Source organism: Salmo salar, chromosome 22 (genome assembly GCF_965601325.2).
Source record: "Salmo salar chromosome 22, fSalSal1, whole genome shotgun sequence".
In the NCBI taxonomy this organism is placed as follows: Eukaryota; Metazoa; Chordata; class Actinopteri; order Salmoniformes; family Salmonidae; genus Salmo; species Salmo salar.
Window position 1 is genome coordinate 48,640,341 of NC_138312.1, and position 12,531 is coordinate 48,652,871.

Sequence of the window (12,531 nt, forward strand, 5' to 3'; positions counted from 1 at the left end):
GAAACAGAAACATTTAAGTTGCTTTTTATGTATATGGCGACATTCCCTCCTCTGCCAACTCTATCAGATCTAAAAACATTATAACCAGTCAGAGACACACCAGAGTCTGGTATAGACTTATTTAACAAAGAATCAGTTATAACCAGAATGTCTGCGTTGGTTTGAGAAGCCAGAGTAACAATAATATCTATTTTCGAAATCAAACTTCTAGCATTTATATCAATCAATCAAATGTATTTATAAAGCCCTTTTTACATCAGCTGATGTCACAAAGTGCTATACAGAAACCCATCCTAAAACCCCAAACAGCAAGCAATGCAGATGTAGAAGCACGGTGGCTAGGAAAAACTCCCTAGAAAGGCAGGAACCTAGGAAGAAACCTAGAGAGGAACCAGGCTCTGAGGGGTGGCCAGTCCTCTTCTGGCTGTGCTGGTGCTGGGCAAAAGGCTCCCTGTGTCATTCAAGATCTCATCCTCCACCTCAGCGTGTAGGGTCGACCAGCTCCGTTATTGCAATTCTTGTTAATTAAGATTGATTGTTTGAAGAAATAACAAAGACTCCTGATTGATTGGAATTTTCATGACACCAACGATTGTAACGCGATTCTGATCGAACCAAAAATGAATACATTGAGCCCCTGGCCTGAGAGGATGGAAGTTCAACATGTAGATAGATGTAGTATGTTAATGTTTACTAGCTGGCCTGGTGCAGCGTTGCCCATGAAAGGAAGTTCAGCTAGCAAGGAAGCCTTTTAGACAGGTGGCCTAGGACAACAAAAACTAAATGCATGTACTGTATGATAGAGTCATAGACCGTTTAGGCAACATGAAAGAGGATAATGGCATTAGCGTTTCTCTACAAGTAGGGTGAGTCAACATGTTTTTCTACTTGCACAAACCACACACACACACACACACACACACACACACACACACACACACACACACACACACACACACACACACACACACACACACACACACACACACACACACACGCACAAACACAGAAATCAGTACCATGGACAGCCAAATCATATTTAGCTTAAGTTAAATAGACTAAATGGTTTTTGGGAACTTTTAGTTGTCACTGTATTATACGAAGCGTAGGTGATTAGATGATGTTGAAATGGTGCTGGAATAGTGGAGGCAGCTCCTTTTTTCCATCCCATGTCTTCTTATCAACTTACTGTAAGTCTCCATGGTTCTAAGTCAATAGTTTAGTCATCCAAAAATGTTGGAAACATTACCTTGCTTGACCATGCTATAGGTCATGTAACTGTTTGTTACTGTCACACCAGCCTTCACTTTGGCTCCCCCTCCTGTCCAGCTCAGGCGTTCGGCGTCATTTTGCACTCTGGGTTTCGTCCCACTTTTATATACAGTATATATAGTGCTTTAATAAACTCAGTAGTTCTAAACCTGCGACTGCCTCCTGCCTACTCCTCTCTACACTTGTGACAGTTACATGCTATGTTGCTTTCCGGTTTTGTAATGAAACAAATGTGTAGCTGAATTTATTCTGCTACAGTGTCTTATTGTCTCAGCCTTAGGGCTATATCACGATGGCAAGGCATATGAACTAACAGGTTATAGAGCAATTTTCTATCATTGCCTGTGCAATTGCAAATTTTCTATCACTGTCTGTGATTTTATCTGACAGACTAAGTGCTTTAAAATCAGAGCTGTAGAATGTTTCTGGGACTTAACATACTGTATGTGTTACTAGCCACCAATGAACACGAAACTGTCTTACCAGGAAGACTATGAATAACAAGGTGTGTTAATGGCTGTTGATAAGTTTTACGTGCACGTCTTGTAAAAAGGTCTCAAAACTAAAGTGACATCTCACATTTTATTCTCAGCTGTCTTTTAATGCAGTTGAAGTCGGACGTTTACATACACTTAGGTTGGAGTCATTAAAACTTGTTTTTCAACCACTCCACAAATTTCTAGTTAACAAACAATAGTTTTGGCAAGTCCGTTAGGACATCTATTTTGTGCATGACACAAGTAATTTTTCCAACAATTGTTTACAGACAGATTATTTCACTTACAATTCACTGTATCACAATTCCAGTGGGTCAGAAGTTTACATACACTAAGTTGACTGTGCCTTTAAACAGCTTTTAAAACTTTGAAAATGATGTCATGGCTTTAGATTCTTCTGATAGGCTAATTGACATCATTTGAGTCAATTGGAGGTGTACCTGTGGATGTATTTCAAGGCCTACCTTCAAACGCAGTGCCTCTTTGCTTGACATCATGGGAAAATCAAAAGAAAATCAGCCAAGACCTCATAAAAAAAATTGTAGACCTCCACAAGTCTGGTTCATCTTTGGGAGCAATTTCCAAACGCCTGAAGGTACCATGTTCATCTGTACAAACAATAGTATACAAGTATAAACACCATGGGACCACACAGCCATCATACCGCTCAGGAAGGAGACGCGTTCTGTCTCCTAGAGATGAACGTACTTTCGGACGAGAAGTGCAAATCAATCCCAGACCAACAGCAAAGGACCTTGTGAAGATGCTGGAGGAAACAGGTACAAAAGTATCTATATCCACAGTAACACGAGTCCTATATACCGACATAACCTGAAAGTCCGCTCAGCAAGGAAGAAGCCACTGCTCCAAAACCGCCATAAAAAGCCAGACTACGGTTTTCAACTGCACATGGGGACAAAGATTGTACTTTTTGGAGAAAAAATGGAACTGTTTGGCCATAATGACCATTGTTATGTTTGGAGGAAAAAGGGGGAGGCTTGCAAACCGAAGAATACCATCCCAACTTTGAAGTACGGGGGTGGCAGCATGTTGTGGGGGTGCTTTGCTGCAGGAGGGACTGGTGCACTTCACAAAATAGATGGCATCATGAGGTAGGAAAATTATGTGGATATGTTGAAGCAACATCTCAAAACATCAGTCAGGAAGTTAAAGCTTGGTCACAAATGGGTCTTCCAAATAAACAATGACCCCAAGCATACTTCCAAAGTAGTGGCAAAATGGCTTAAGGACAACAAATCAAGGTATTGGAATGGCCATCACAAAGCCCTGACCTCAAATCCTATAGAACATTAGTTGACAGAACTGAAAAAGCGTGTGCGAGCAAGGAGGCCTACAAACCTTCCTCTGTTACACCATCTCTGTCAGGAGGAATGGGCCAATATTCACCCAACTTATTGTGGGAAGTTTGTGCAAGGCTACCCGAAACGTTTGACCCAAGTTAAACAATTTACAGGCAATGCTACCAAATACTAATTGAGTGTATGTAAACTTCTGACCCACTGGGAATGTGATGAAAGAAATAAAAGCTGAAAAAAATAATTCTCTCTCTTATTCTGACATTTCACATTCTTAAAGTGGTGATCCTAACTGACCTAATACAGGGAATTTTTACTAGGATTAAATGTCAGAATTGTGAAAAACTGAGTTTAAATGTATTTGGCTAAGGTGTTTATAAACTTCTGACTTCAACTGTATCTGTTTACTCTTTCCTTTGTGATAGTGTTTGTACTATTTGTAACACTTCATTTGAAATAAAGACACTGAATATTTACTGAACTAGACTATTGAGGAACTTTATTCTATTGTAGAAAAGGATTAGGAAGTTGAAGTCAGATGTATTGACTGTAAAGAGAGGGTGTGCTGAGAACGGAGATGTCCACTACTTACTAGTTAACATTTTTGAAGCAGTTTTTTTTAAAGAAAGGTGTCCAGACTCAATTTGTGTGAAAACATTTATTGAAATATTTTTATTTTTAAGATGTCTCTCCAAGAGATATGTAAGTGTTTCCAAATACATACAACTTAAGAAAATCATTCTAAATGAAAAGGAAAACTTAAGCATTGGTATGTTAAACTGGAAATTAAAGTGACAGAGGCATAATTTGCTGAATTAGCTATTTTGGTTATAGTTTAGTTACAGTTAGGCCATTTTCTCACATATCCAAATATCTCACATGCCAGCTGTTGTCTGTGGTAGAAAGATCGGACCATCGCCCAGCACAATCCTCCTCTATTCCGTTCTGATTATTAGGCTGTCCCCTGCCCCAGTACCCTGTGGTCAGTGCTGTGCTGTCCACCCACTTCCAGATCCCCACTTCAACTCTGTCTGTCAGACCAATCCAGAATGTCTCCTTGTTCAATCCATTGATAAATACATATTTCTCTCTGCTGTTTATGACCACCAGATCTGCTCCTCTCCTCAGACAGTCCTCTCTGCTCCCCTCCCAGGTTTTCATCTCAGTAGAGATGAAGTAAAAACTGGACTTGTAATACCTCCATCTCTGTTGTGTGTGTTGTTCTACCACAGAGACCTTTGCTTGAAAATTATCTCTTTCAACCCAGAGTTGGTCCCTCTCTTTAGTCATGGCATTGTACCTGGTCCTGAATTGGTCTTGTTCAGCTGAGGAGTTGGTTTTACAAACTAAGATGTTCTCTTCAAAACTGCCCATCTCTTTGTTATAATAGCCAGACAGGCTTATGATCCCAGCCATTAGGAGAACACACAGCAGCCCCAGACACACTGCAGCATCTCTGGTGGATCTCCTCTCTGAGCTCTCGGTACCTTGGTTTGTAGGCAGTGGTCTACTCTTTGGGGTGACATCCTTTATCTTGCTTTCCGAAGTAATGAGAATTGTTAGTGTCTATATTGGTATCAAGATCATCAGCCCCGTCTGCTGCCCGATCATTCTCATGATTAAAAATAGCATTGGAGTAAATTTCATTAGACATCGCCATTTTCTTTCACTGTCTGTGATTTTATCTGACAGGCTTGCTGCTTTATTTCCAGAGATGTATAGCATTTCTTCATACTAACCACCAATGGACAGGAAACTGTCATACCAATAAGACTATAAATAACCATGCGTATGGTTGGCTGTTGGTCATGATGTCAGATAGTCTCCAAACAGAAGTTGTAACGCCCTAGCCATAGAGGGGTTTTTGATCTTTATTTTGGTTAGGCCAGGGTGTTAGATTGGGTGGGCGTTCTATGTTCCTTTTTCTATGTTTTTGTAATTCTTTTGTTTTGGGCCATGTGTGGCTCCCAATCAGGCACAGCTGACGTTCGTTGTTGCTGATTGGGGGTCACACATAAGGAGCATGTTTTTGTGGGTAATTGTTTCTGTTCAGTGTGTTTCCTGACAGGACTGTTTCTGGTCGTTTTTGTTTCGTTTTTGTAAAGTGTTCTCTTTTTTGAATTAAAATTCTAATGATGAACACATCCTCTGCTGCACCTTGGTCTAATTCTGACGACGGCCGTTACAGAAGTGGGACTTTCTTCACTGTTGTCTTTTAATATCTGGTTCCTTTTTGCTTTCTGATACTGTTGTACTTAATGTAACACTTCATTTGAAATTAAGAAATGGTATTCTGTTGTAGTAATGGACTTAGATGTTGTCAATGCATGTGCTCTTGTAATTCATTGCTGTATGATTGTCTTGCTCCCTCCATAGTTATTTTTAAAGCTTCAAAATAACTGACAGTAGGCCAAGTCAGTTGTCTCTATAACAGCATTTGTCATTGATCTAGTTTATATTTCAGTTGTTGATATCACTTCATCCACTTTAACTATCATAAATTATCCTTAAGTTTGATTTACTCAACTTTGGCTTCAGTGGGGGTGGCAGGTAACCTCGAAGTTAGAGCGTTCGGACAGTAACCAAAAGGTGGCTGGTTTGAATCCCATAGCCGACAAGGTGAAAAATCTGCCGCTGTGTCCTTGAGCAAAGCACTTAACCCATTCCCTGCTGGTGTCTTAGGGGGAGTTGGGATATGCAAGAAATACATTTGCATTGCACACTTGTATACCTGGAAAAAAATAAGCAACCCTGAAATTATTATTATTATTACATGAAAAAATGACCCAAGATATGAGGACATCATCTACTGAACCAGCCGGTTGTAATTAAAACATTTCTCTACTCAATTAAAATCCATTCATCTGATGGTGACAGTATGCTCCGGGCGTTCGCCACTATTAATAAGTGTTAGGAGATGAATCCTCCATCAGCCGTAACAATCACAGTGTCGCATGGTGAATGTTGAGTAAGTACCTGGGCCTTCATTGAAATGCAGGGTAGCTGGCGATTACCAATGGAGAGAGGGATCATGGGCAACAGAATTGTACAGTCAAAACTAATTGAAATCAGACGTCCTTCAGAGAAGTCAAATGTCCAGACTCAATTTGTGTACAACGTTATTTTTTTTATGGAAAGATTAAGATCTAAGAGATCAAATACAGTGAAAACAAATACTTAAAACATAATAAATTCATATGAATTGTAAAGGAAAACATTAACATTGCTACTGTAATATTGTACTGTGACAGAGCCATACTTTAATGTATTGGTTTATTTTGGTTACAGTTATGTTACAGGTAGCCCATTTTCTCACATATCCAAATGTCAATTTATTGCACTGTGCATCATGCCAACTCTTGTCTGGGGTAGAATCCTTGAACAGAATCGTACAGAACAATCCTCCTCCATGTCATTATAACTATCAGTCTGTGCCCTCCACCAGTACCCTGTGGTCAGTGCTGTGCCATCCACCACCCACTTCCAGATCTTCTCTTGTCAGTCAGACCAATACAGAATGTCTCCTTTTTCAATCTGTGTACAAATATGACTTGTAATACCTCCATCCCTGTTGTACATGTTGTACCACCAAAAGCTTTGATCAGAGATTGTGTCTCTCAACCCGGAGCTGGTCTCTCTCAACCCGGAGGTGGTCCCTCTCGACCCAAAGCTGGTCTCTCTCAAACCGGAGGTGGTCCCTTGTAGTCCGGGGCTGGTCTCTCTCAGCCCGGATCTGGCCTCTCTCAAACCAGAGGTGGTCCCTCTCAACCTGGCGCTGATCTGTTTTAAACCCAGAGCTGGTCTATCTCAAACAAGAGGTGGCCCCTCTCAACCAGAAGCTTGTCCCTTTCAACCCTCAGCTGTCCCCTCTCAACCAGGAGCTGGTCCCAATCAACCCTCAATGGCCCCTCTCAACCAGGAGCTGGTCCCAATCAACTCTCAGTTGGCCCCTCTCAACCAGGAGCTGGTCCCTTTCAACCCTCAGCTGGCCCCTCTCAACCAGGAGCTGGTCCCTATCAACTCTCAGCTGGCCCCTCTCAACCAGGAGCTGGTCCCTTTCAACCCTCAGCTGGCCCCTCTCAACCAGGAGCTGGTCCCTATCAACTCTCAGCTGGCCCCTCTCAACCAGGAGCTATTCCCTATCAACTCTCAGCTGGCCCCTCTCAACCCGGAGCTGGTCCCTATCAACCCTCAGCTGGCCACTCTCAACCAGGAGCTGGTCCCTATCAACCCTCAGCTGGCCCCTCTCAACCAGGAGCTGGCCCCTATCAACCCTCAGCTGGCCCCTCTCAACCAGGAGCTGGTCCCTTTCAACCCTCAGCAGGCCCCTCTCAACCAGGAGCTGGCCCCTCTCAACCAGGAGCTGGCCCCTATCAACCCTCAGCTGGCCCCTCTCTTTTTTTACAATTTGTATTGTTTTTCTACTTCACAAACAACATAACACAATAACACAAAACAAGACACCCACTATACAACACATACTCCAAGGTGATCAAAATACAGTATGTCCTCCAAATTCCTAGACACAATGAAATGATAGCACATACGTTATCCCAAAATGTTGTCAGTTTGTCACAGGACCACAGCATATGGTGCTTTTTGCATCTCCACCAGAGATGTGACATTTCTGGGTGCATTACATGCATTCTGGCAGGAGTGTAGTAACTCATGAATTATCTTAAATTACATGACTTTATGTTTTAGATTGTAGGAATGAGCATTTTCACAGATCTGTGACCATGATTCTCCTCAAGTTCTTCCTTTATATCGGTTTCCCAGTTTTACCTTGGAGCAGTGTTTCCCAAACTCGGTCCTGGGGACCCCAATGGGTGCACGTTTTGGTTTTTTCCTTAACGCTTCACAGCTGATTCAAATAATCAAAGCTTAAAAATGAGCTGATTATTTTAATCTGCTGTGTAGTGCTAGGGCAAAAACCAAAATGTGCACCCCTTGGGGTCCCCAGGACCGAGATTGGGAAACAGTGCTTTACAGGTTCTGAACGATCTGGTCGAGTTTCAGTCATCCCTTGACATAACTTGGCAATCATCTACTTTAGCAGCTTCTTTCAGTATTTCTTCTATGCTAGATGCCTTAGGTTCATCCACATTTTGTTGAAGCGATTGACTAAGATTTCTGAGTTGTAAGAACATATAGAAATTGGCATTGAATAATCAAAATCTTTCTAGGAATTGATTGACAGTAGAGATCCATCATAATGCACATGTTCAAAATGTATGATGCCACTTTGGAACCAGGACTTAAAGTTGTTGTCATTAAACACGAGGTAAAGTGGGGTTATTCCAAATAGGGGTTCATGACGATATCGTTTATTTTCGCCTCGTCAATTGATGTACATTTTCCCAAATACAGATGGAATTGAGAATCATTGTATTGTCTGTTTTTTTCTTTAATGGCATGGACACGAAGTAGTGAATATATTTTAGATCATGAGGCATTACGTTTATGACTTTGATACTCCTCCATGCACAAGGATAGTCTGCTGTCCATTATTTAAGTGAACACAGTTGTGCAGCCCAGTAACACATCTTTATATTTATCTTTAGTATTTTTTTTATTGAACCTTTATTTAACTAGGCAAGTCAGTTAGGAACAAATTCTTATTTACAATGACGACATACCAAAGGCAAAAAGCCTCCTGCGGGGACAGGGGCTGGGATTTAAATATACTGCTCAAAAAAATAAAGGGAACACTTAAACAACACATCCTAGATCTGAATGAAAGAAATAATCTTATTAAATACTTTTTTCTTTACATAGTTGAATGTGCTGACAACAAAATCACACAAAAATAATCAATGGAAATCCAATTTATCAACCCATGGAGGTCTGGATTTGGAGTCATACTCAAAATTAAAGTGAAAAACCACACTACAGGCTGATCCAACTTTGATGTAATGTTCTTAAAACAAGTCAAAATGAGACTCAGTAGTGTGTGTGGCCTCCACGTGTCTGTATGACCTCCCTACAACGCCTGGGCATGCTCCTGATGAGGTGGCAGATGGTCTCCTGAGGGATCTCCTCCCAGACCTGGACTAAAGCATCAGCCAACTCCTGGACAGTCTGTGGTGCAACGCGGCGTTGGTGGATGGAGCGAGACATGATGTCCCAGATGTGCTCAATTGGATTCAGGTCTGGGGAACGGGCGGGCCAGTCCATAGCATCAATGCCTTCCTCTTGCAGGAACTGCTGACACACTCCAGCCACATGAGGTCTAGCATTGTCTTGCATTAGGAGGAACCCAGGGCCAACCGCACCAGCATATGGTCTCCCAAGGGGTCTGAGGATCTCATCTCGGTACCTAATGGTAGTCAGGCTACCTCTGGCAAGCACATGGAGGGCTGTGCGGCCCCCCAAAGAAATGTCACCCCACACCATGACTGACCCACCGCCAAACCGGTCATGCTGGAGGATGTTACAGGGGGTGTCTTATTGGGGGTGTCTTGCTAATTGCCTATAAATTTCCACCTGATGTCTATTCCATTTGCACAACAGCATGTTCAATTTATTGTCAATTAGTGTTGCTTCCTAGGTGGACAGTCTGATTTCACAGAAGTGTGATTGACTTGGAGTTACATTGTGTTGTTTAAGTGTTCCCTTTATTTTTTTGAGCAGTGTGTGTATATAAAATATAGGACAAAACACACATCACGACAAGAGAGACAACACAACACTACATAAAGAGAGAACTAAGACAACAACAAAGCAAGGCAGCAACACATGACATCACAAAATGGTATAAACAAAACATGACAACATGGTAGCAACCCAACATGGTAGCAGCACAAAACATGGTATAAACATTATTGGGCACAGACAACAGCACAAAGGGCAAGAAGGTAGAGACAACAATACATCATGCAAAGCAGCCACAGCTATCAGTAAGAGTGTCCATGATTGAGTCTTTGAAAGAAGAGATTGAGATAAAACTGTCCAGTTTGAGTGTTTGTTGCAGCTCATTCCAGTCGCTAGGGTTGCCTTCCAGAGAGACATCAGAGACTGTAACGTTCTTTGTTTCACGGAAACATGGCTCACTCGAGACACGCTATCGGAGTCGGTACAGCCACCTGGTTTCTTCACGCATCGCGCCGACAGAAACAAGAATCTCTCTTGAAAGAACAAGGACGGGGGTGTACAGTGAGGGAAAAAAGTATTTGATCCCCTGCTGATTTTGTACGTTTGCCCATTGACAAAGAAATGATCAGTCTATAATTTTAATGGTAGGTTTATTTGAACAGTGAAAGACAGAATAACAACAAAAAAATCCAGAAAAACGCATGTCAAAAATGTTATAAATTGATTTGCATTATAATGAGGGAAATAAGTATTTGACCCCCTCTGCAAAACATGACTTAGTACTTGGTGGCAAAACCCTTGTTAGCAATCACAGAGGTCAGACGTTTCTTGTAGTTGGCCACCAGGTTTGCACACATCTCAGGAGGGATTTTGTCCCACTCCTCTTTGCAGATCTTCTCCAAGTCATTAAGGTTTCGAGGCTGACGTTTGGCAACTCGAACCTTCAGCTCCCTCCACAGATTTTCTATGGGATTAAGGTCTGGAGACTGGCTAGGCCACTCCAGCCACTTTCACCCAGTTGTCCTCTGAATCATTCAGATGTTCATTGGCAAACTTCAGACGGGCATGTATATGTGCTTTCTTGAGCAGGGGGACCTTGCGGGCGCTGCAGGATTTCAGTCCTTCACGGCGTAGTGTGTTACCAATTGTTTTCTTGGTGACTATGGTCCCAGCTGCCTTGAGATCATTGACAAGATCGTCCCGTGTAGTTCTGGGCTGATTCCTCACCGTTCTCATGATCATTGCAACTCCACGATGTGAGATCTTGCATGTAGCCCCAGGCCGAGAGAGATTGACAGTTCTTTTGTGTTTCTTCCATTTGCGAATAATCGCACCAACTGTTGTCACCTTCTCACCAAGCTGCTTGGCGATGGTCTTGTAGCCCATTCCAGCCTTGTGTAGGTCTACAATCTTGTCCCTGACATCCTTGGAGAGCTCTTTGGTCTTGGCCATGGCGGAGAGCTTGGAATCTGATTGATTGATTGCTTCTGTGGACAGGTGTCTTTTATACAGGGAACAAACTGAGATTAGGAGCACTCCCTGTAAGAGTGTGCTCCTAATCTCAGCTCGTTACCTGTATAAAAGACACCTGGGAGCCAGAAACCTTTCTGATTGAGAGGGGGTCAAATACTTAGTTCCCTCATTAAAATGCAAATCAATTTATAACATTTCTGACATGAGTTTTTCTGGATTTTTTGTTGTTGTCATTCTGTCTCTCACTGTTCAAATAAACCTACTAAAAATGATAGACTGATCATTTCTTTGTTAGTGGGCAAACGTACAAAATTAGCAGGGGATCAAATACTTTTTTCCCTCACTGTTTGCCTTATGATTAATGAGACGTGGTGTGATCGTAACAACATACAGGAACTCAAGTCCTTTTGTTCACCTGATTTAGAATTCCTCACAATCAAATTCTGACCGCATTATCTACCAAGAGAATTCTCTTCGATCATAATCAGTCGTGTATATTCCCCCCCAAGCAGACACATCGACGGCCCTGAAAGAACTTCATTCCACTCTATTTAAACTGGAAACCACATATCCTGAGGCTGCATTTATTGAAGCTGGGGATTTTAACAAGGCTAATCTGAAAACAAGGCTCCCTAAATTCTATCAGCATATCGATTGCGCGACCCGGGATGGCAAAACCCTGGATCATTGTTATTCTAAATTCCACGACGCATATAAGGCCCTCCCTCGCCCTCCTTTCGGAAAAGCTGACCACGACTCCATTTTGTTGCTCCCAGCCTATAGACAGAAACTAAAAAAGGAAGCACCCGCGCTCAGGTCTGTTCAATGCTGGTCCGACCAATCGGATTCCACGCTTCAAGATTGCTTCGATCACGTGGACTGGGATATGTTCCGTATAGCGTCGAACAACAACATTGATGAATACGCTGACTCGGTGAGCGAGTTTATTAGCAAGTGCATCGGTGATGTTGTACCCACAGCGTCTATTAAAACATTCCCCAACCAGAAACCGTGGATTGACGGCAGTATTTGTGCAAAACTGAAAGCACGAACCACTGCTTTAAATCAGGGCAAGGTGACCGGAAACATGACTGAATACAAACAGTGTAGCTATTCCCTCCGCAAGGCAATCAAACAAGCTAAGCGTCAGTATAGAAACAAAGTAGAGTCACAATTCAATGGCTCAGACACGAGAGGTATATGGCAGGGTCTACAGTCAATCACGGACTACAAAAGAAAAACCAGCCCCGTCGAGGACCACATTGTCTCTAAACAACGTCTTTGCTCGCTTTGAGGACAATACAGTGCCACTGACACGGCCCGCTATCAAAACCTGCGGGCTCTCCTTCACTGCAGCCAACGTGAGTAAAACATTTAAA

General features: G+C 42.3%; 1 protein-coding gene across 1 annotated transcript; it reads right to left on the reverse strand.

Annotated features, from left to right (window-relative positions):
* Positions 1-3,943: 3,943 nt before the first annotated feature.
* On the reverse strand, positions 3,944-6,664 carry LOC123729657 (C-type lectin domain family 4 member E-like). Its single transcript, XM_082967510.1, has 3 exons — positions 6,646-6,664; positions 4,477-4,572; positions 3,944-4,410 (listed from the first exon to the last, which is right to left on the reverse strand). The coding sequence occupies exons 1-3, from the start codon at positions 6,662-6,664 to the stop codon at positions 3,944-3,946; spliced, it is 582 nt and encodes a 193-aa protein (XP_082823636.1).
* Positions 6,665-12,531: the final 5,867 nt, after the last annotated feature.